Source organism: Nematolebias whitei, chromosome 5 (assembly GCF_014905685.2).
Source record: "Nematolebias whitei isolate Nwh7 chromosome 5, NemWhi1, whole genome shotgun sequence".
Lineage (NCBI taxonomy): Eukaryota > Metazoa > Chordata > Actinopteri > Cyprinodontiformes > Rivulidae > Nematolebias > Nematolebias whitei.
The window spans coordinates 8,269,623-8,294,308 of record NC_056502.1 but is presented as its reverse complement, the minus strand read 5'-3'; the positions used below and the strand labels follow the sequence as shown (position 1 = coordinate 8,294,308).

The 24,686-nt window shown below is 36.9% G+C and overlaps 2 protein-coding genes across 2 annotated transcripts in view; one reads left to right on the top strand and one right to left on the bottom strand.

Moving 5' to 3' along the window:
- The first annotated feature begins 294 nt into the window (after nucleotides 1-294).
- Nucleotides 295-16,721, top strand: capn7 (calpain 7). Its single transcript, XM_037676769.1, has 21 exons — nucleotides 295-501; nucleotides 754-862; nucleotides 2,035-2,192; nucleotides 2,285-2,352; nucleotides 3,098-3,337; nucleotides 3,466-3,552; nucleotides 3,788-3,914; nucleotides 4,324-4,409; nucleotides 4,653-4,746; nucleotides 7,214-7,360; nucleotides 7,633-7,739; nucleotides 7,862-7,982; nucleotides 8,193-8,337; nucleotides 8,607-8,706; nucleotides 9,895-10,030; nucleotides 10,144-10,219; nucleotides 10,589-10,734; nucleotides 13,526-13,588; nucleotides 14,329-14,459; nucleotides 15,563-15,655; nucleotides 16,361-16,721. The coding sequence occupies exons 1-21, from the start codon at nucleotides 400-402 to the stop codon at nucleotides 16,503-16,505; spliced, it is 2,481 nt and encodes an 826-aa protein (XP_037532697.1). The 5' UTR covers nucleotides 295-399; the 3' UTR covers nucleotides 16,506-16,721.
- A 7,128-nt stretch (nucleotides 16,722-23,849) lies between these two features.
- Nucleotides 23,850-24,686, bottom strand: part of sh3bp5b (SH3-domain binding protein 5b (BTK-associated)) — a 36,726-nt gene continuing 35,889 nt past the window's right edge. The window contains exon 9 of the mRNA XM_037676768.1: nucleotides 23,850-24,569. Coding sequence (XP_037532696.1) covers nucleotides 24,370-24,569 — 200 coding nt within the window. The 3' untranslated portion in view covers nucleotides 23,850-24,369. The remainder of the gene's footprint in view (nucleotides 24,570-24,686) is intronic.

Below are 24,686 nucleotides of genomic sequence, written 5' to 3'. Positions count from 1 at the left end.
ACAGTATTTTTTTTTTTTACACTATTGAAGAAAGCTGAGATGGCATTTTGTTTGACTGTATTTGAACGCAGCAGCAAATTCCTGGGCCCGGGTCCTTTACTGCGACTGCGCGAAAAGTGTTTCCCGGAAATTACTCGGTTGTTTTGATGGTGGCTAATGTAGTTGTCATTTATCTTAATGAAAAGAGGGAAAACTTTTATCCGGGTGGACATTTTCAGCTACTGAGCTGAAGTCGCTGCTCAGAATTACCTTCGCTATGCATTGTCCGAGGTGATAAAATAAACTTGACGTTGAATGAAGACAGACAATTTGCTAGTTTGGTGAATGACGATAACTACTGTTAGCCGTCCAGTTTGCTGGCTAACGGGCACCCTGTCACATTGACAAGTTTCGTTCAGAATGGACTGTACGGCGCTGGAACACGATGCTGTCAAATTTGCCAAAATAGCTGTAACCTATGACCAAAATGCCAAATATAATGAGGCGGTGTTTTATTATAAGGTATGTATGTCACGAAGAAATGCATCAAGTTAACTGCTGCTACAAGTTAGCATTTAGCTTACCTTACACTGTGAAGTTGAAACTGATATGTACTCTTGTAAAATTCTTAAAATAAATTCTTATGTACTTAAGAATTCATTAAATGTTTCAATTGGCCATTCCTAGCTTACAATAACAGTAATGATATCGGTGATGCCACTCTGAATGTTTTTTGTTTATTTAAATAACCAACTCTTAGGCGACATGTTTCAGGAGGCAGCCCAGGCTCTCATATATGCTGGCATGGCAGGATCCAAACTGGACGAACTCCAGGACAAGGTGAATGAGTACTTGGATCGGGTCCAGGCCCTTCACAATGCAGGTAGGTCTACAACTACCATAGCTGTTTATATAGTTTTCTCATTAGCTGTATATTTTATCACACAGGAAACTTTTGGTGTAATTGAAGCTTCCATTAAAGCTTTGAACGCCACACACTCCAGTTTTGATGTGAGAAAGCTTCCCAGATAAGAAGCTAACCATTTTCAGCTACAGAATAGAATTCAGTAGTTTTGATTTTTATTTGCCATTTTTTTAATTTTGTATTTACCATGTCCTGAGTGTGTTTACTTGGGTGTGAGAGACAACAGGCTGCTAGTTTTCTCATTTGTTGGACAATCATTGAATGGTGTGTGTAGTTATTTGTTTTTACTGTTTGTTGTAAAGTTAAAGGAGCTGAAATCAATAATTTAAAAAGGCAATGCTAAACTTTTATCAGACTGGGGCATATGAAGGTGTTCTCTCTAGTGGTTTAGCAAATATGCAGTTATGAAATGCATATCACTCAGCGTTTGTTTACTCTCATTGTAAACAAAGCAGTGGGCTGAATTCACCTTCAACAACATGGAAGTTTATCTGAATACTTTACTCAACAAATCAGAGTTAAAATATGTACCCTACATCAAAAATTTTCGGACATCTCATTCCCATTTGGATCATCCATGGATGTCTCTGTTGTTTATCTGTTGTCAGTCCCATGAGCTGTTTCCACAGATAAATAAATACATGTGGTGGTTCACAGCCGTTCACCAACTTTGCTGACAAATTTTTATGTTATGGATAAATTATCATAGATGAAAAAAGTGTTGTGTGGCATTTATATCTTACATTGTAATTTTTATTTACCGACCTCCTTGACATTTTAATGAGTACCTTTTATAATATTAAAACTTTTGTAGAAGTAAAATTCTAAACTACTGAATAAGGCTGTCCTAGTATCAGCTTGGAAACTTAATGAGGTGAATCCAAATGGGAAGTGTTACTGTTCTGCGTTGTTCAAAATGAGTAAAGTGAATTATTTTACCTTTTAGCAAATGATTGATGATTCCTAAATTTTATTTCAGCTGAACATAAGCATGAATATGAACCTTATTATTTTTAGTTTATTAAAATAAAAGCATTCAACACTACATTATGTACTTAACTGGACCCCAGTCCAACCAGTCAAGTTAATTCACTGGTTTAACCATTGCTTTCTTTTGCCTGTGACCCCAGTCAAGTCGCAGAAATGTGACCCACTGAAGTCCCGGGAGCAGGTAGATCTAGAGCGTGCGCACTTCCTGGTTACCCAGGCCTTTGAGGAAGATGAGAAGGGGAACGACGATGAAGCCATTGAACTGTACACTCAGGCCGTGGAGCTGTGCATTAAAACAGTAATTCTCTTAGCTTTTTATTTTCTGTTTACTGTGGTGAAGTTTTCATTGGCTTTTACTCACAAATGTTTCTCCATTTGTTTTTCCAACAGTCAAATGAGACATCAGACCAAGCACTTCAGACCAAGTTGAAGCAGCTGGCTCGACAAGCTTTGGAAAGGTTAGTTATTGCGTTAAACCAGAGTGTCTGCTATGACAGTTGAACTCTTTGTGTTTTCTTTGTGTCGGTACCAAAGATGTAAATCTATCTGTATAGCTCTATATAATTTGTGTCACTTTCATTTTCAATACTTCTTTATGCTTCTTGTTACAAATTTAAATCTTAAGGAAGAAATTCATACAAAGTGAAATGTTGCTAAGATAATTTGGTAATACTGTTTACATTTAGGGCAGCACGGTGGCTCAGTTGGTAGAGCTGCTGCCTCTCAGCGAGCAGGTCCCCGGCTCAAACCCCGGTCCAGGGGCCTTTCTGGGTGGAGTTTGCATGTTCTCTCCGTGCATGCGTGGGTTTTCTCCGGGTACTCCAGTTTCCTCCCACAGACCAAAAACAAGCATGTTAGACTGATTGGTAACTCTAAATTGTCCCTAGGTGTGAATGAGAGAGTGAATGGTTGTTTGTCTCATTTGTCTCTATGTGTCCCTGTGATGGACTTGCGACCTGTCCAGGGTGTCCCCCACCCCTTGCACAGTGATTGCTGGACATGGGCGACCCCCATGACCTAAATGGAAGAAGTGGGTAAAAGATAATGGATGGATGTTTACATTTAATTCATAAATTGTTTATAAAACAAAACAAGTAAAAAAAATAATAAATTAACAGGTTGTTATAAGAAAATGGGAAATTTCTTGTCTCTTTGTTGACTTTGCGTTTAAATATTATTTTTAAAAATTGCTGTCATTTTCAGAGCGGAGGGTCTCAAAGAATCCCAGTCCAAATTAACTTCTTCCCAGACTCAGGACAGGGTGGGACCTTCTGGTGCAAAGTCGAGTGGTGGTGCCAGTGCAGGAGGACCTGCTCGACAGTTTTTCCCCCTCGGGCCAGACTTTACCCTCCATGACCGACAACAACCCCAACCAGTCCGGCCAGTCCAGTCCAGTGAGCCCCAGGGCCAGCGCTACACAGCAGAGGAGATCGAAGTGCTCAGGTGAGACGATTAAGTTTTTACAAGTTACCACATAATAAATAAGCTCCCCAAAAATCTTGTTTTTACAGAACTACCACCTATAATCATTTTATTATTTTAAAGCTTTTATGGTCTACTAAACCTTTCAGGAGTACATCTACAATCAACACCATTGCCTATGTGCCCTTCATGAATGTTGACCTGAAGGAGCGGTTTGCCTTCCCTGTACCTTTCTCGTAAGTTTAAGCCGTTATTTATTTTTATCGATCTCTTTATTAGTCATTAAAATACTATGTAATCTGTAACAGTGTACACAGATATGAGGAACAAACTAAAATGGTTCATGTGCCCAATATGTAAAACCAAAAAGTGCTCTGTATGTTAAGTAAAAATATTTATATATTTAACAGATGTGTTACTGGCTGTACTGAATATATCTGAACTATTTATTTTCTTTTTTATTTCTTGCAGGGACAAAACGGGGAAACTTGCTTTATCACCCAAACAGAAAGCCATCTTCTCTCGCTGGGTTCGTCCAGATGAGATTAGCAATAATCCCACCATGATCATGTCTGTGTCCAGCTTCAGCATCAAACAGGTGGGTGTTACTTTACATTCTGTTTTTAAAGGTTGGGTGTTTGAAGAAGGCTTCAGTTTGTACAGTTAGTCGAAATGATTCTTCAGCATATTTGTAACGCTCCAGTGGATTTCCTGTGCCTGAGCTGATATTTCTATATTTTACAAGCGCTACTTAAATGCATCCAGTAGATGGCACAGTATCATCACAGATATGCACCTTCTTTTTTTTTTTTTTTTTTTTGGTAATATGCACCTTCATGGTAGGTTTTTAAAAAAATCTCAGTTTTATAAAAATTCAGCAGTTAGTTTTTATCACTCACATTGTTTGGAAGCTTTCTGATAGTAATAACTCTTACTTTGGAAAAATTTTATTTTTATTACTATGTACAGTTGATGTAGTTTTTATGTGTTTACCCATGTTTATCTAGACGGTAGTCTCTGACTGTTCGTTTGTGGCATCACTGGCAATAAGTGCTGCTTATGAGAGGCGCTACAACAAAAAACTCATCACCAGGTACGGCATTATCTTTTATATATTTTGTTCCTTTTGTCTTGTTCTAAATCTGGCACATGGATACTTTTCACTTAATGTGTTTTGTAACCATAACTACTTACCATTTTACCTCTTCTTGTTTAAAACAAATCAGAAGGTTCTCTGTTTAATGAGCTGAGTGCTGGATTATTTTGTCATCCCAATTCACAACTACTGATCAAAAACTCAACCCAGAAACTTTTTTTGTGAATTTGTGTGTTACAGCATAATCTACCCTCAGAACAGACGAGGGGAACCAGAGTACAACCCATGTGGCAAGTACATGGTTAAACTTCACATCAATGGAGTTCCCAGAAAGGTTGGACTTCTAAACTGGGTCATCTCTACTGATAAAACACCATGAAACGAGCAAAAACAAATCACACAGACTAAAGATTAAAGACTGTAACTGACCTTTTTCCAGTTAATAATGCACACGCTCAAAGTCAGTATTTTGCGATGAAATTTTGGGGTTTAGATTGTTTCATACCTACCGTATTATTCAGCCTGTAAGTCACAGTTTTTTGCGTAATTTGCATGCCCTGTGACTTACAGGCCGAAGCGACGTATTTATGGATTTTTTCCCCCATATGTATAAACCAGTTTCTGACTGAAATATAACCGTTTTCATTCATGCTGATTTTTTAAGCAGTACCACTTTGAGCCACTTGATGGCTGTATGGCATGCTGTTGTATCATGTAATAGGAAAAAGTGGCTATAAAGACAAATTCAAAAAAGTTCAAGACAAAAACAACTGGACTTTATTTATTATACTTTATACTTTGTTTTTTTCTTGAACTTTTTTGAATTTACCATGTCCTGGATGACTGAGAATCTTCACCAACTTTTAATGATATAATCGGCTTGCCATAACTCCCCACCTTCCTTCTGCTCGCTGCTTGGAACTGTCAAACCAGCTGCACCGCTCAGGTGAAATGCAGCTGAGTTGACCATTAAAGTGCATTTTTTACGCAAACGTTAATCTGAGACACACCTTTGCTATAATTTCAAGCAAAAAAAATAATTGTTTAGGGGCTTTTCTTGTGAAATTTCAAAGAAACGAACCGCGTTCCTCGTCCTTTTTCCTCCCTCAGCACGTTCACGGAGCACCGAGGCAGCGAAACTATTTTTGAAATGCAGCTGATTTGACCATTAAAGTGCATTTATTAAGCAAACGTTAGACTGAGACACACATTTACTATAACCTTGAGCAAACAAACAATTGTTTTTAAGCGTTTATCTTGTTAAATTTGCACAGCAACTCGACACATGCACGCGTTTACTTCTGCATATCGATTTTTAAAATACATTTGTTTTTACAGTCAAAGTGCATTTATTAAGCAAACGTTAGACTGAGACACACATTTACTATAATCTCGAGCAAACAAACAATTGTTTTTAAATGCTAATTTTGTTAAATTCTTGTTAAAGTCCTCCCATGCACGTTCCCGCGGCTGCCATTTGGCAGCCCATCGATTTTTGGCACAACACCGTCCCACATTTCCAGCGGTGACGCGTAACAAATGCGACGCGTCAGCGGTGACACATAAAAGATGCGACGTATATGGCAAAGCGATATATTTATGGATTTATCCACTTTATTACACAAATATGGACTGACGCGACTTATAGGACGGAGCGACTTGTACGGTGGAAAATACGATACTTCTGGTTTATGGGAAATACACTTAGTTGAAACCGTTTTCATATCTACCAAAGTTTAAGCTGTGCTCTGCAGTCATCCCGACACCTGAGAATATTTTATGTCGCTATCACAGCATAAAGTACCAATCGAACTAATTTACAAACATGCTGGCCAGAAATAGCTTGGAAACTATTTATGGGCGTGGTGTGTGATTTTATGCGTAAATAAATAAAAAGGTCAGTTGTGTCACATGCATTGTTTGAGTTCACATCGTATTGCTTGAGGAAATAAGCATTGTTCTTGTTTCCACTTCAAGTACAGTATATGATTTTTTTTACACTGAAAGTGAAAAAAGGAGTGTATTTGTCTCTGCACATTTTTAAACTTGATTTAAACTTTATTTATACAGGTGGTTTCATTGAGTCATGAGGACTCGTTTTCAAAAGAGACCTGTTTTAGACGGACAACAAGTACAGACAACAATAAAAAGTAATTAAAATATAAAGTAGTGTTGTAAAAATAAAGTCAAGATATTAAAGCAAATTGAATCCAAGAGGGAGAATTGCTTTTAATCCAGTAGTGTGTACAGACTGAGAAGTTCAAATCACTTTTGTTCTTTTATTTTCATCACGAAACTTTAAAACTCTCTAGAACTTCTCTAGTTTATTTGCCACACAGTGTATTTACAGACAATGCAACTAGCTAATAAAATCAACATATGTTATTAGTAGTATTAATAATTAATTAGTAATATTATTAAACATTTGTTAAGTTCCTGGCAAAAACCAATGCAGACATGTTCCTGTTTTTAGTTTTCTACACTTCCTCGTATTTTAGCTGGGTTTTTTTTCGCCACTTTTCCTTTTGATTGTCCTTTTTGTTGCCATTTTATTTTAACTTGTTAAATAAATGAATAAATAAATTTGTACGCATCTTTTATGATTTTCTGTTGTTGTCTTTGTTGTCCACTGTTGTCATCGCTCTTTGTTAAAAAAAATTCAGGTCTCTCTTGTAAATGAGTCCCCGAGGCTCAATGGGATTAACCTGTCTAAATAAAGGTTGAATGAATTTTGATTTGTTTACGTCAGTTGAACTTATCCATACAATGTTCATCTAATCAACAGTATACTTCTCTTGTAGGTGATTATAGATGACTACCTCCCAGTGGATCGTAACGGAGAGCTGCTGTGCTCCTATTCCAGCAACAGAAATGAGCTCTGGGTGTCTCTGATAGAGAAGGCTTACATGAAAGTGATGGGCGGCTATGATTTTCCCGGCTCCAACTCTGTGAGTAAATGGGGACAAACTTGAGAATGTAACTTGTGGTAAATCTACCTGCTGTGTTAAATCTGCTCATTTTGACTCTTTAAAGAAAAAGAAAAAGACATTTATTTAAAAACAAGTGATCATTTGTGCAGCATTTTGAAAATGAAACGTATTTCATGCATGTGTTTGGATAGATAATTTTTCCAGCCACTTCTTTTCAGCACACCAGTTCAGTTTCATCAAAATCTGACAGTTGTCAATAAAACTTATTTGTTCTTCAATTCTTTTCACAGAATATTGATCTGCACGCTCTCACCGGCTGGATCCCCGAGCGCATTGCTATGCACTCTGACAATCAGTCCTTTAACAAGGAAGACACGTTCCGCATGCTCTTTCAGAGGTGATCAACATGACAATATGCATGCAGACTTTATAGATTCAGCTGCAAATGACTTCGGCCCTTCCTCTTTCCTCAGAATTTCTTCATCATGCCTCTCTGTTTGCATCACGTTTCGTTTTCAGATTTCACAAGGGCGACGTTCTCATCACCACAGCAACAGGGGTGATGACCGAGGAAGAAGGAGAGAGATGGGGTTTAGTGCCAACACACGCCTATGCAGTTCTTGACATCAGGGAATACAAGGTCAGAGTTATGAGTTTAATATTCTGCTGTCAGAAGCTCGTCTGTTCATCCCAAGTGTAAAAAAGAACAACAGTTTTAAAACATTTTGTACTTTCCCGCATTGAACTCTTGATAACTGCAAGTGGTGCAGAGTCAGTCACTTTACTGATGTGACTGTAAATTATGCATGAAAACGTAAGTTTACCGTCTTCTTGTTTATTTTTGTTGTAGGGAATGCGTTTTCTGCAGCTGAAGAATCCGTGGAGCCATCTGCGGTGGAAGGGACGCTACAGCGAGCGCGACGAGAAAAGCTGGACTCCTGAGCTCCTCAAATACCTCAACTTTGACCCCAAGACAGCACAGAAGTTTGATAACGGTGGATCAATATTTTATCTTTAAGCAGAGGAAATGGCATTCTAAGTTTAAAACTCAAGTCATTTTTGTAGCTGCTGTTGGGGAAAAAAAAATCCCAAGATGTGGAGCATTTTCTGTTGGTTCAAAAAAGTTCAAGACAAGGAAATGTAACTCCTGTATATTTAGGGAATTGAAACGGCGTCATTTATCATTGACACTTGAAGTCATTTAAATTATAAAAAATAATAATAATTGGAAATTCTCATTTTTTCTAATTTTGTTTAAATCCAGGCGTTTTCTGGATTTCTTGGGAGGATCTTTGTCAATACTATGATGTCATCTACTTAAGCTGGAGCCCTGGATTGTTTAAGGATTCCTCCTGTATTCATAGGTATGTGCGTGAATACTTTATCATATTTAAGTTTTGGGTACTAATTGCTGCACAATTTAAAAAATAATATTCTATGTCAAATCCTTTTTTCTGTGCCTGTTAGTATGTGTGAAGTAATTACCAACTCCATAATAACATTTGTATTTTTTTGTAATTTTTATTCATGAAGAAAAATCCAAAATTGTAGATAGGTCGAAAGTAGATGTTACAAAAAGCTTTTCAGACTTTATTTATGTTGCATTTTGACTAAAACATGTCACAGACTTCAGGATATCGCGTCATCATTTGAATAAGTTGCATGAAGTTGCAGTTTTATTGTAGTGTTTACCTGACTTCTGCAAAGAAAACAGTCCTCAATTCCTATTTTTACTTTTTTTTTTTTTTAACCAACATTGTGTTTAAAATGTGGAATGTTGCTCGGAAGAAGCCAATCATTACCATGTGTTCTGGGGGTGTCCTAAAGTAAGTACTTACTGGAGAGACATTCATAAAACCTTAATTGAAATACTGTTCAGTTTTGTGACTCTTGACTTTGCTGATGTTGCTATCCTGGAACAGAAATCCCTCTTATCCCTCTTAGTGGCGACCAAGAAAAATATGACTAGAAAATGGCTCAACACAACCCCTCCTACAGTGGAAGGGTGGTTGGATTTTACCTTAGAAATACTCAAGATGGAAAAGTTAACCTGTACTCCATTCAAAGAGATCAATTTTACCGATTTTGGAACAATGCAACCCCAACTAGAGTTGGATTTTAATAACTTCTCTGTCATGACTTCTTCTCCCAACTGGGGAATGTTGTAATACTGTTTTCCTTTTTTTCCTGTTTCCCCCTCTTAATTATTATTTACCTTTTTCTCCTTTTAAGCTCCCCTGGTTCTGATGTTCTTATCTTTTCTATTTTGGGTTATTGAGACGCTACGCGACTCTTGGGAATATGTGTAAGCTAAGTGGAAACCAAGAAGAATGTTCTATCAGTTTGTGTGGGGCTTCCACAGTGAAGAAGTGTCATTGTAAAATTTGAAAATGACCGCAATTGATAAAAGATTGGAAAATGGAAAGATGCTTGTAATATGGAATATTTAATTTCATGTAAATCTGTAAATTAAAAAATAAAAAAGTGGAATTTAATGTTTTTAGAAGGCAAACTGTCTCAAGTTTATTTTCCTGTCCGTTTACCTCCTACAGTAGCTGGGATGGAAAGCTGGGACCAGTGAAGGACGTCTACAGTCTTGCAAACAATCCTCAGTACAAGCTGGAGGTTCAGTGTCCAGCAGGGGGCGCTGCTGTATGGGTGCTGCTCACCAGACACATCACTGACAAGGTCAGGACGTCCTGACAGATTTATTTTTCATTCAAGCCTAATTCTGTAGTAATAAAGTCATTTTCTATTAGAATGTCTTGATTAATCTGATGGCTGTTTGCTTGTTTTCCCAGGATGATTTTGCTCAAAACAGGGAGTTTATCACGCTGGTTGTTTACAAGACTGATGGCAAGAAGGTTTATTACCCAGGTGAGTTTGATAGAATCGTTAAAAAACTGTTGTTTTTTTTTTGTCTCTGAACCGCTGAACTGTGACAGTGGAACTGTAGATGATCCACATCAGCAGTTTGTCTGTTACACCTTTATTTCACACAGCAAGGTCAGGTGCCCTGAAGAAACATTAGTCAATAAGAGAAAGCCAATTTCTATGACACACTGCTCAATTTACAAAGAGAAGTTAAGACCGTAAAGAATTCTTCATCTAAATAATCAATCAAAAATATCTGTTCCTCCACTTTCAGTGATGGGATAAACCTCATGAGACTGAAGAAAGGTCAACCTCAACTTTGCTGTCCCTTGAGTTCGTCGCTGTATATCATGTATCTGGTTTCCTCCACAGCGGAGCCCCCACCTTACATCGATGGGATCCGCATCAACAGCCCCCACTACCTGACAAAGATGAGGCTGACCACTGCAGGAACTCATACCTTCACTCTGGTGGTTTCTCAGTACGAGAAGCAGAACACGATCAACTACACGCTGCGGGTGAGAGGCATCAGGTTGAGCTTTATTTTAAAGCTTGAACCTTTTAGTTTGAACTTATTTTATAAATTAGTTTCATTTTATTGTAATATTTAGTGTTTGATCATTTTAAAATCATTTTGTCATCTGCCACAGAAAATGACAAAAACAGTAGTGAAATAAAAAGAATAATGTGAGTGATTCAAACATTTGAATGTTTTATTGTGTGAATGTTTATGAAGCATTCACACTATTGTGATCCATTTTTCTTGACGTACGTTTTTCGGCACTTTTCTCATCCCGCAGTTTTCGAGCTATTTCAATAAACCATAAATTAAAACGTTAATCTGTTTCAGGACAATCCTGCTTTGACTTTTGGTATTGGTGCAACTTTGGCTTTTTGAGATATTTAGCCTTTTTCTGCCAGTTTTTTTCCTTATAGAAAATGATTTGAGCTCATTTTACATCCTTCAAATCTTTAGATCAGTTTACGAAGTTTTACTGCTCCTTTCACATTTTGTTCTGGTTCAGCTTCTTTCAGATTCCTTGTTGAAAAAAAAAAATCTGCTACTTTCAGCTGTTTTTTTTCAGCTGTGTTGTGCTCCTTTCAGGTTCTTTCTGCTAACTACAACATTTTTGTATCTTCTATCTTCTTTCTGCTAATTTCAGCTTGCTATGCTCCTTTCAGCTATGCAGGTTTCAGCTTTTTCTACTATTTCAGCTACTATTTAGCTGTTTTTCCTACTAATTTAAGCTTTTCAGCTAATTCCACATTTTTGCACTCATTTAAACTTCTTTCAGCCCAACTCAGCAAAAATGTGCTCTCCCTACTTTGTAATTTCAGCTTTTTTTCTGCATTTTTCGCTACTATTCGGCTGCTTTTTGTTGTTGTTGTTGTTACTAATGTAAGCCTTTTTTCAGATAATTTCCATGCATTTGTGTTCATTCCTGCTTCTTTCAGCCTAATTGGGCAAATGTGTTCTTTCTACTTCTGCTAATTTAAGCTTGCACTTCCTTTTCAGCTAACTTTTTAGCATTTTTAGCTAATTTCAGCCATTTTCAGATAAATTCACGTTTTTTTTTGTGGTAATTTCTGCTGCTTTTAGGCAAATTAACTTATTTTTGCTAATTTCAGCTTGTTATGCTTGTTTCAGTTTTTTCTGCTATTTCAGCTACTATTTAGCTGTTTTATGCAAATTTTTGCTTTTTCAACTAATTCCACCTTTATTAAAACTAATTTCCGTTCTTTCCACTTCATTTTGGTAGTTTAAGATTATTTCTGCCTTTTCAGCTACTTTTGAGCTATTTTTGCAAATTTCAGCTTTTTTTTTTTTTAGCTAATTTTCCTAATTTCTGTGCTCATTTCTGCTTGTTTAAATCTAATTCAGCAAATATGTGTTCTTTCAGCTTTCTTCTGCAACTTTAGGCTTGTTCTTCATTTCAGCTACATTTCAGCATGTTTTTAGCTAATGTCAACAGTTTTTCAGCAAGTTCTTCTGCGGTAAGCATTCACACTGCACTTTTGCAGGAAATGCAGTTTCTCTAGTTTCATTTAAATCCAAGTTTCAGTACATCATGGACATGAATCAACTTTTTTACATAATTTTAACTGGCTTAGTGACAAAATGGTGGTATAGCTAAAAAATGCCCAGCATTTAGCTGCTGTGTTTCTCTGCAGATTTAGTAGCGTCCACACTAAAACTGCTGCCGTTGTTCCAGAACAAAGAACGCAGGTCGTGTGCTGGTATTTCATATTTACTTTCAAACTTACCATCTGATTAATGAAACCAAGATAATCTGACACCAGCTGTGCTCATGACACATGAAAAGACTTCAACGTGTCAATAGTTTCAGACTCCTCAATCAAATTTTATGTTTATTTTAATATGTGTTACTTTTTGTTCTGGTAAGACTTCCCGTTGGTCCGGACAAGTGCAAGGGGAACACTGCTCACAGCAATCTGGACTCGCTCGTTCTGCAGTGAGAAGAATGTCTGCTTGTTCTGTTCTGTTTGTTTTTACAAATATATTCTCAGCCACTTGGCACCGTTTCTTTCTCTTCTTTGTGTAAATGATAATTCACCTGTCATATTGTACTTCTAAACACACTCGTTTGATAAATGTCAGTTCCCTGAAACTAGTCCAGGGAGTTGTTTTTTTTTATGCGTGTTTCTGCTGATGGGTGTGCACATGTGTGACCCAAATACTTCTCTTTAATCATTTATTATTCATAGACTTTCCCTCCTAACTGGAAAAAAGGGGCTTTTGGAGGCCATTTATACTGAAATAACTCATTAAACAAAACATGCATTCTTTACACGTCTTGGCTGTAAGCTGTGTTGACTGTTTGTGTGTCCCTGCGTTTTGTGTTCAACCACATTACAGTTGCTGTAATTACTGCAAGCTTTCTCTTTCTCTCCTCCAACAAGCCAAGCGTGAAAACGTCCTCATCCCCCTTCAGCTCAGATCACTTTCTGCTGAAGATTCATCTGGAGAATAACTGACTAAACCTCTTTTACTGACGAGTATCAACTCAAGATCTAAGCATTAAACTTCATTCATTCTGCAGTGCTCCTCTGCCAGAACAAGGCTGAATTTAAAATATGATTATTTTTTTCAGCACATATGCTAACTTTGTTTCAAGCTTAATACAGAAAATAGGAAAACATGCATCTCTTTGTTAGCAAACAAACCCCCTGACATTAAATAGGCAGTTTTCAGTTGTATTTTTGTTGTGTTTGTTAGGTTGCTTCTTTTGTTCTTTCATAAAGTAAGTTTTCTGTTAACAGTGAGCACTTGTTTTTTTTTGTTTGTAGGTGTACACTGGATGCAAATTCACCTTCTCCAAGATACCAAACCCCTTCACTCATACAAAAAGGGTACGTGTTTCATCTACAGGTTGGACTTATTGTTGTACAGTATAGTAGTTCAAGTTCAAGAATCTTTATTATCCCTGAGAGGCAATTAGTTTCACAGTCAGTAGAGATATAAAACATCCATACTAGACATTAAGATATTAAAGTAACAGAAATCATCACTGTGAATGAACAAGTTTTTCAGTCTGTTCGTTCCACATCTGGGCAGCAGATACCTGCGTCCAGGTGGAAACAACCTGAACTCACCATGGAGTGGGTGATCAGGATCTGCCAGAATCAGCCTGGCCTCGTTCACTGACCTCGTCTTGTGTAGGTCAGTGAGGTTCTGTAGGGCTGTGCCAGCAGTTTTGCTGCACATCCTGACAATCCCCGAGAGCTTGTTCCTGTTTTTGCATTGTCAAAAGTTCAAACCAACAGATGAAGGTGAAAGTTAAGAGACTCAATAAAACGTAAAACATGAATAAAACCTTCTCGTAAAAGTCGAATCAACATTAAAACCACAAAGCTAAAACCAGCCCTTGTTCTAGAATTTGTAAATGTAATTCTTTGAAAAGACAATTGTAGTTAATCTTGTGTAGCTTGCAGGCTGCCATTAAAACGCTACAGTGACACTTAATCATTTAGAACTAATGACTTTACTAATTAATGAATTTACTAGTGATTTTTTAAAAAGAGTTTATTTTGTTGCCATGTCCTGCTTTTCACTCTAACGCAGGTGATTTTATTTGTGCCTCTGTCTTCAGATCAACGGCCAGTGGAAAGGCCTCAGTGCTGGTGGATGTGGAAACTATAAGGACTCCTACAAACATAATCCGATCTATCAGATAAACCTGGAGCGGTCCGGCCCACTCCTTATTGAGCTGCGTGGATCCAGGTCAGTCTCATTTTAGATCAGGACCACACTTTGAATCTGATACATTTACCGTGGTCTCTAAATATTCATCACAATGATTTGTTTTTCTAATATAAAACAATGCAGAAAATATATTACAGTAGTCCCGCGTTTATCGCAGGAGAATCATACCCTAAAGATCCGCGATAAGTGAAAAACCGCAAAGTAGTTATAGCACAAGTAGTAAGTAGTAGTTTATTTTTTATATTTATATATATATATAAAGGTGTTTTAAACCCTTCTCACATACTTGCAATATTCTAAACAGTGTTTCTAAACTCTAAACGCTCTAAAAGAGCACAGAATGACATGATTTCAGCTCCCTGCCTCCTCTGCTCTTTGCCACCTGCAAGCGCTCTTGGCCACGCCCACTTCTCCGCTCTGCACGGTGAACAGCTGATCAGCTGCAGCAGGAAGTTTCTCCTGCAGTATGGGCTGCACAAATGTGCAGCAGGTGCTAAATAATTTAAAATAATTTATTTTAAATAAAAATTCCATGCCGACCGGGCAGCTCATCCATAAATCAGCCAATTGTGTGTCACATCCAATCTTATTTTGAAAAACCGCGATAGACAAACCGCGAAGTAGCGAGGGACTACTGCATTCGTTTTGCTCGTTATCTGTTTGCTCTGGGGTACTGGGTTGTGTTTTAGGAACGTCAATACCAAGAATGTTAGTATCAAGGGCAATTTAGTGTCAAGCCTGTGAGATTCCTGATTTGTATTTACTAATCACAAGCACATTTCAGTAAGCACTGCAAATTGGATTTTTATCTGTTGTTACAATATAAGTTTGACAAATTTTAAATTTAAGCTATTTTTTTGAAAGCTTAATAAGTAACTAACTTTATTGTGTAGCATAAGAAGATTATGTTTGCCCTCTCTGGTGCTTATGATATCTGTGATCGTTTGCCATGCAGAGCTGTAAACATTTAAGGAAGAGATGAAGAGTGAACTGGACAATGGAGCGAAAAAGAGCCCTAATGTTATGCTAATTACTTAGATTTCAAAACAAATTATAAAGTTGTGAGTCTAAAAAGTCTTTAAATCATCAGTGTGCATTTAAATTCTGCTTTGTGTCTGCAGGCAGTACAGTGTTGGCTTTGAGATGGTGACGGTGTCAATGGTGGGTGATCCAGGCCCAGCTGCCTTCCAGAAGAAGAGCAGTGGAGATTACAGGTACAGTAGTGATCACATGATTACAAATGGACCCCTGCACCTACAAAACACTTATTTTTAAAATATTAAGAGTATTTAAGAAATATCAAAACACATTTGAAAGATGTTACAAATCAAAATCTCCAAGAAAATGACTACAACACTGATTATTTTATTCTTTCTCAGGGTCTTCATTAAAATGGTGCTTTTAAGTGTTTGACTTTTAATCAGCAAAAAAAACAAAAATACAATAAATCTGCACGACCTACTTGAGTCGAGATGCACAGGTTAATATTAGAAGGATTAATATATTGATGCAAACAGCGCTTTTGTATTCCTGGGTGGTTACCTCAAGCCGACAACAGACACAACCCTCATTTTACTGGAACTCCTAGAAGAGAGACGGAGATGTCGATACTGGGGGGGTAGAATTAAGAAGTGGTACAAAATTACCTGAAACCCAGATACTCCATAAATGCTGCTGTTTTATTTGAGCAAGACTTAAATTTAATCAAATGAGCAATAAACTTTTTCCTCATTGTGTATTTGAAAGAGTGTCGTCAATAATTCCTGGCAGAGTTAAGAAGACGACCGTTCCTCCTGTTGTCCTAATGTAGTGTTTAAAATCTTTCTCCCTGGATTATTCTAGATTTAGTCAAAGTAAAGTTAACAGAGGGCAGATAATCTGAAAGTTAGTTCGGTGATTCGTTTCTGTCCTTTTTATAGATGTGGCTTCTGCTACATGGAGGCGGACCACGTCCCAGCAGGCATCTACAACGTCGTCCCCACCACCTTCCTGCCCAAACAGGAAGGACCTTTCTTCCTAGACTTCGGCAGCATCGCACCCCTCAAGGTCTCCCAACTCCAATGAAGATGAAGGTTGATAGAAAATACTGAGCTGGGACGGACATAAAGGTACTTAAGAGAGGAAGGCATTATGGGATGTTTCAGAGACTACAGTTTGACTAAACGAATTAGAGCTCAATGAAAAAAGATGGACTGCTGCTCGAGTTTTTCTGCCTTCACTTTTCTAATTTCTACAAACTTAATTGGACAGATTAAGAACATGAACTTTGACATGGACTCCATAGTTCTTCATAACTATTGTGGAAACAATAAAACATTTATAGACATAAGAAATGAATGTTGATTATCTGTAACCATAAAGACATTATGAGACAGAAAAAAAAATAGACTTCCACCAGTGTTAAAAACAAATGTCACAAAGTCTTAATTTTTTCCATAATCTGCCAGATACAGCTTTACCAGATGGAATAACGATCCGTCAGCATTTTACATTTAATTTGATAGATTTTAAGAGGCAACTGATTTGACCACATTTCAAAACGTGGAGGTGAAACGAGGTTGAAATAAGCAGAAACACTGTTGCCAAGGATGAGAGAGATTTCCACTTCTTCCTCTTTCACTTTCTGTTTTGATGCAAAAAACAAAACAACCAGATCTATCCAGTTTGTATTTATGAAGAGTTCACGATTATATTTTCGCTCTCTCAGTCACTTGTCATAGATTCAGACAAACAAAAGTTTGGATCAATCATTCTTCTCAGATAAATGTTTAAAGTGATGTTTAAACTTATTTAGTATGAAATCAGCCTTGGTCAAATGTTGATGACTCATTTCTGCAGGACTACATGAAAGAGAAGTTGCCTGAAATTTGCAGCCGTGTTAGAAAATATACTTTCTTTGAATAAATTATCAAAGCAGTTAGCTTTTTTTAGTATATTAGAAAAGAAGCTGCACTGAGCTGGTGATGCCAAACCAGCAGTTTTAAAGTGTGTCAAGTAGAAAAGGTTTTCCTGGAAAAAGGTTTATTCTTCTCAGGAGCAGTGCAACATCGCAGGGAATAAAGTATGGCAGCGTTCAAACGATGTCTTCTCATGTTTGTGAGATTATCAGTTTGATTTCATTCACAGGGCTTACATCCAATACTGTACGAGACTGATATCACCCAGCTGTATGTGCTTTACTTATATGTGTTTGAGTGTGTGTAAGTTCTTGCAACGTTTGAGATTTATATGTAATGCCAAGTACTTCTGTTTACGTTTATTGTTCTGCACTTTTATATTTTCTCATGTTTTATGTCGAACTACGACCCAGAAGATGTCACTTTTTAATACAAGCTGTCATATTTGATGCACACTTCAGTGTAGAAAGTTTATTTTTCATGTCACCTATCAGCGGCCGGTTATGGACAAATGTTTCTGTAATTTATTCTGATTCCCGCTCAGCTGAAACGAACAGGTTTTGTTGAACCTTCTGGGAACATTTATCATGTGTCACTCTAACAGCTCTGTTGCTGCACAGTCCCGAGTCTACGTTTTAAACAAAATCCTGTTAAGAGTTAGCGTTGCAGTGGTGCCAACTTGCCTCACTTTAAATTGGCTCAATGAAAATTAGAGCATCAAAGTTTATTCTTCACTTGGGAAACCGTTTCACAAATATTTAGCGCCACTTGTTGCTCCTTCTAAATATTTTATTGCGTTACTGTCACAATTTCTAAATATAGTTTGCTCATATGAGTTATATTAAGAACAAAATGTTATTTTACATTATTTTTCTTAAGACGTGAGCATTACCAGTAGCTTTCTTGGAAAACCAGAAAAAGTTTACACATTGATTTCTGTTTATTCTCAAATGGCTGTAGTTTTATTTTCTACCAGTTACAGATGTTTGCTTTGTTTACCAGCGAGCTGATTTACACCATCAGCAGGACAATCTTGCAGAAACCTGTTGTATGAATGTTGATGTGATGTTTGCAGAACTTGCACTAAAATGTTAGACTGATGTGTTTAAATACAGGAATATATATATATATATATATACACACACATCTGCTTCTGTCTCCGATGTCTATTTAAAATGATTTCATCTTCCGTCAGTGTGATTATTCACACATTCGTGTTAGAACTCTTTATGGTCAAAAGTTTCAACAGTTCTTAAGTTTTGTCTATACGGACATAAAACTGTATCTGGTCTTTATCAGATTTTAAAATCAGGTTATTATACACTCAAACAGTATCAAACTACAACTGATCAAAACGCATTAAAGACGATGAGACACACAAAACCGTAGAATCAATTTTAGCAGTGTTGAACTTAAAGAATCATTCTGTGTCAGTCTCTCCACATCACTGGAGCTCTTCTTTACATCACTTTAATTGACCAAAGTTTGTTATTGTTTGTTTTATTTGGTCTATTTTTTATGTCATGCCCCAGCATTTTAGTCAGACACGGTTGTTTTGAGTCTGAACTTTGACTCAACACATCTGTTGAACATGTGTTGTGTTTGGCATCATTGTCTTCTTACATGATGTTGCATGCTCCATGGCTAGGTCTCACATTTAACTCGAGCGTATTGAGTACACATAACTCAATGACTACAAAGTGTAAGCCCAAATCATTACCCCTCCACCACCGTGCTGCTAACAGATGATTATGCTAACTGTAATGCTCGGTGCGCTCCAGCCAAACATCTCCACATTGGTCTTCGTCTGTGCAAAAGACACTGTTCCAGAATGTCTGCAGTCGTTCAGACTCAACTTTGCAAACCTAAGCTGTGCTGCCATGATTTTTCAGAGAGACCTTTTACTTTGAAGCCCTCCTATCAAATCTTGTTCATTTCTTCTACATGCTTCATTGTAGTTTTCAGCGACTTATGTTTGAAATAGTTTGAGAGGTTTTTTTTGCGGAGTGCAGCTTTCCTATTATTATACATTCTGACCTAGGTGTCATCATCTTGCTTGGATATCCAATCCTCAAAAAATAACAGTTAAAAAAAAAACATTTTCTTCAACTTTTTATGCTAACTAGTTGGAAAAATACTTTCTATACCTTATCATCTGTCTTATATTGATTGGCATCAGTGTTTTAAACTTCTGCAGTTTGTTCTTTGACATTCTAACCCATTTCTGAATGAGCCAATTTAAACTTATGCTTTTATAGAGGTGAACCCATTCAGTCAATCAATGCATTTGATTGACAGCACCTTTCTGCTTCTTACCCACTTCATTGCTGTAGAAGAATCTAGGTTGGGCATGTTTTTTTGCATTTATTGTTCACTTTTTTGTAGATTTTTACTTGTTGCTATATGTCATGATTTATGTCTTGACGTTATGGAGCAGATGATTTTAATTAAGCCCTAATAATGTAAAAAATTTAAACTGGAAGACCATGCACTTAATGTCTGTATTTGAACATAAAACCTTTTGCACCAATGAGGATATTCTTATGATTGCATCACGTTTAGTGTTGAATTTTGCCAATAACTACAAAAAGTGAAATGCCACAACAACAATTGACCTCATTCCTCAGTTTACTTTGCTTCGAAATATCAAAAATAAACCAGACACATTTTTCTACTCGGCCACATCAGGTTGATTCTGATAGTTTCCGTAAACTGCAGGAGAGTAAAATTATTTACTGATGCTAACTATTAACATTGTAAAATGTTACACGAGTGAAGTTGTTTGTGACAGTAAACAGTTTCAGCTGATGAGTCTGTTGTGAGTCTGCCAGTCTCTTATCAACTTTAATCTGCTGACACGACATCTGTTGGGTAAGTTGACAGTTTTTGTGGGCATTTTTACGTTTACTGTTTGTTTTTAAGTATTGATATAAATGTCCTTTTCAGATGATCCACGTGGTGCAAAATGTGACTGCAACATCTGAACGAGAAACAGGAGGTATGTTACGTTTTAAAACAAATCAGTTGCAAAGCACGCACAAATGAGTGAATATGAAAAGTACTGTATAGCTTATATGCCAAACATTTAGTTTTAAACGAAAAGTAAAGGCTCAGCATTACTGATCACCTAAAATTATTTTTCTTTCTCAGGTGTAATAAAAGGGCATTGTAAAATTACTAAAATCATCTATATGAGATCCATCCACTGAACCAAGGATTAAGTTGCAGGGTAGTTGAAATAAAGCCATATACAGGGCATTAGTTGAAAAATTAGGAGTTTTTAGATTTTTTTGACAAAATATGATATGGGTCCTTTGAAGAAAATGTCTGAAATACAGAATCACTTTTCTGAGTAGTACCAATAAATAATGATTTTGAGCAGAAAAGCCCTAAACGGTTGCTATATTCCCTGTGCATTAGCAAAGATATTTTCAATCCCAGCTGGGAAAGCCCAATATCCAGTTTCAGATTTTTTCTTTCAAATTATGCCAAGACATCCTCGTTAGAATACGCTCAAAATAAGCTTGACCACTTTTTCCAGGGATATTATCTAATTGTCTTATCTGGAACTACCATACTCATGATATCAGGATGATCAAGGTATCAAAATGTAACTTACATTCAACCGTTATTTATAAAGGTTAATCCCATCGAGCCGTGGAGACTCTGTTAAAGAAATCAGTTCTCTCTTGTAAGAAAGAGTGATGACAACAGTGGATAACAATAGATGGTCATAAAAGAGGCATACACATTTCATTTATTTTTTTTACAAATTAAAATAATCTGAAAACGTGCTTAGTTTCGTTTGACCAAGTATGACTTGATCCTGTGATGAGATGGGTCACGTGTGTTAATACTTTTCGTTACAAGTGCAGATTCTCAGTCTAAAGTCTAACTCCAATTGTCACGATGCCAGCAGTGTGAAAAGTTAAAGTTTAATGACTACAAGAGCTGAGCTACTTACTAAATATCCTAACAGAGTGGCTACAGACACAAGTCTCTTAAACCATTTGAGACCTTTTAAAATGTAGACACCATTAACATTAGATGGAAAAAAGACTTCAGTAAAATAAAATAACTGCTAATTATCTTGGAAATTCAGAGCTACGTGCCTTTACAACGTTCTGTAATGCAGTTGAAGCCGAGGTCATATTATTCCTTCTCTGATGTTGGCTGGTCCTTTTTATCCAAAGTCGTATTAATGAACATTGACTGTTTCTTAGTGTGTAAAACTTACTCTTCATTTTCCAATGGACCTTCCTTCCGATTGTCAGATTCTGATGGCACATTCAGGGCCAAGCGTTTCTTGAAAGAATGCATATCGTCTGCCGCCTTTCATGCCAGACTTTTGAACTTTAAATCATTTTATACTGAGAAAAGACAGTTACAGCTGTGTTGGTCGAACAATGTGAACTTTTTATGCACAATCTTGTGAGATGGGGTTTCACTCAAAGCACATGTTGAGGAAAACTCAGCTACGGCAGCTCCATATCCGTAAGAAGGGCTGACTTGAAACCATTTTTATGTTGGCTAAGGTCCATTAGTTGAGGGGGACATTATGAACTGGGTTAACCCCAAATGTTAATGAGCTGTAGATGTAAATTAAATAATTACTTTCCCAAAGTTCGACTAAATTCTATCCAGTGGTTCATGAGATACAGTGTTGATTCTACAGTTAATGCCAAGGCTTTAATAAAATACTTTGTAGCATAATGTACTTGGAGTATGTCGGATGATACTCAGCAAATTTTAGCTCAATGTCTGTAAAACTGTTTTAGCCATTGTTGTTTTCTAAGGTCGTTTGGTTGTGGTGACCATTTTGAAAATGAGGACTCCAAAAGTTATTAATTTTGATTTACAGCCAGTTATTACTACCTAAAGGTTTTATTAACATTTGTTTTGTTCAAGAGATATTTTGCCCTTGGATCATGAGATGTTTTGCTGAAAGGTCGTCACACAGACACGGGCCTTCAGCAACAGCGATTAAATGTCTCCTTGTTGGGAAGATGGACAACTAATAAACATCTAAATTACATTTGTGCATTTCCACTCGCACTTTCTTCCAAGAAGAGTGCTTTGCTTTTGCCATGACATCACAGGCCTAACTTTGAAGAGACTTTTAAGTTTAAGCAAAAAAAAGTGCAACATAAATTTTCACAAAAATATTTTTGAAGTGATCTGATTAGTTTTATAAGCTTATTTCTAGGAAACGACAAATACAAGCTACTGTTATATTTTGATCTAAGAAGAAAGTTTATAAATAGCTTATGCAAAATTGATGTCACAAGATGCATGACCAAAAAACAAAACAAAAACAACCACCCGGTACATTTTGGTCGCTTATTCAGCTTCACATTTCATGTTTTCTTTGTCAAGTGCTTTTGAAGGTTTGATCTAGATGCATTCTTAGTAATAAGCTTTTCATTTAAATAATGATATCAGATCACACACTGGCATGATTTCTATTGTTTTACATATTGTTGGTGTGCCAGTGGATTAACATCTGCTTGTTGTTGTTATGCAAGTTTGAAAAATCAGCTACTTCACTGAAAGTGATGTGAATGTATGCGTTTACTTTCAAAGGTTCAAATAATTACGTTTTTCATAATCTGCAAGTAGTCCAACATATTTATGATTTTCTTTGAACGTCTTGGGAGCTTTATTTTGAAGCCATTGGCAGGAATGTGTTTTACGTTGCAACCTCTCTGAAGCTGCGTCAGATCTCTAAACAGGCGGTTGTTAATCAAAGGTCATGACTGATTAAATAAACTGTTTCTTTTATCTTTACGCGCTACTCTGCAGCCGGTCTGAAGTTTTCCTAAAAAGTCACGACAGACGCCTTTTAAAGATGAAGCTAATTAACGTGTGCATGCTAACAATTTATCAGTGAGCTCTTCGGTTGCACCCAGTTGGTTTTGAGTCGAACAGAAAGAACGCCAGGAATTCATACGAGTCTCTAATGACAGAACAAGAGATACACGTGGGCCAAATGAACATTTTTACTCTTCTAAAAACATTTCTTGGATCTTTTTGTTCTCTTCAGACGGTCTACTTTAAAGCTTAAGCCTCTTTTTGATCGCCTGCCACCGAAGTGGAGCAGCAATAATGCTTTTGCCTGTTAACAAAATATCTCGTGGATGGATTTTATTGAAAATCTCAAAGCAATTACTGGATGAACTTTTAAACTAAGAAAGTACTCTTCATAATGGCCACCATAAAAATGGCTGTAACGCAGTCATGTTTACAGATACTGAGCTAGAATTTAGCGCGGTAGTAGCTGGAAGTCATCTTCATCACTTCATGTGAAATTTCACATTTATGCATGAGATAATCATTTACAAGGTTTGACCCAAACGGCTGTAGGTTTTCTTTATATTTAGGTGTTTTCTAATACAGTTTACAGTAAATTATCTAGTTAAAAAAAAAACTGAACTTTATACATTTAAAGTACGATATGTAATAATATGCATGAAGAGCCTTTGTACTTTTTAAATGCTTTGTCCAACTTTTATTTAGTTATTAACATTTGAATCCTAAAAAGTATCACATACCATCTGAAAGTACAACATAAATACAGAACTACAGGGCAGAAGACTAAAAGCTTTTTCTTCCACTGAGTGACTTTAGTTTTAGAACTGTTAACAGAACATCACCTCGGTGTGGTTTACAGCAGTCCATGTGCTGGACATTCAACTATAACGTCTATTTCTATCAGTAACAGCAGGTTGGGACGTTGGCAGCATTTATGACTAAAACCTTTTTTTTTTTAAGTGGAGAAAGAACAAAAACATTTTTTAACATTATAGTGCTTAATGTCTAACTGGCATATGAGTCCATATGTGCACCAAAAGGTGCCATGAAGTACAGAAAGATTAATTTACATCAACTATCACATTCAGAGTTTATGTTAGAGATGGGTCCGAGTAGTGGTAGGTACCTTACGAACGGCCTTTAGCTTCGAGTTTTTGGTTTAGAATGAGACTAAATGCAGACTTACTAACGGCCCCCCGCCCCCGTCTTGATCCTCAGACTCATTTGACGAAGACGACATTCTGCTCCATCTTCTGGGGGCAGCCGTCCTTGTTTTTGGCATTGCTGGCTCGCGGGCGTCGCAGGTTGAGAAAGCTGAAGCGTGCCTCCAGGTTAAAGGTTTTCTTGATGTTGGAAGATGAGCTGCTGTTTCCAACCGGAGTGTTGTCCAGATCCCCCTCTGCACCTTCAGCTCGGTCGCCTGCAGAAGAAAGCAGGTCAGGAGTAAGACACGTTGGGATTTAATGATGAGAGTTGAAAAGCCTCAGTCGACATTTCTGTAATATGTGTGTGTGTTTTTTATTATGTTTATAATTTT

Coding starts and splice junctions, on each gene's coding strand:
- capn7 (XM_037676769.1), top strand. CDS start 400: ATGGACTGTACGGCGCTGGAACACGATGCTGTCAAATTTGCCAAAATA. Junction 4,410..4,652: donor AACAAAAAACTCATCACCAG/GTACGGCATTAT, acceptor TGTGTGTTACAG/CATAATCTACCCTCAGAACA. Junction 7,740..7,861: donor TTCCGCATGCTCTTTCAGAG/GTGATCAACATG, acceptor TTTCGTTTTCAG/ATTTCACAAGGGCGACGTTC.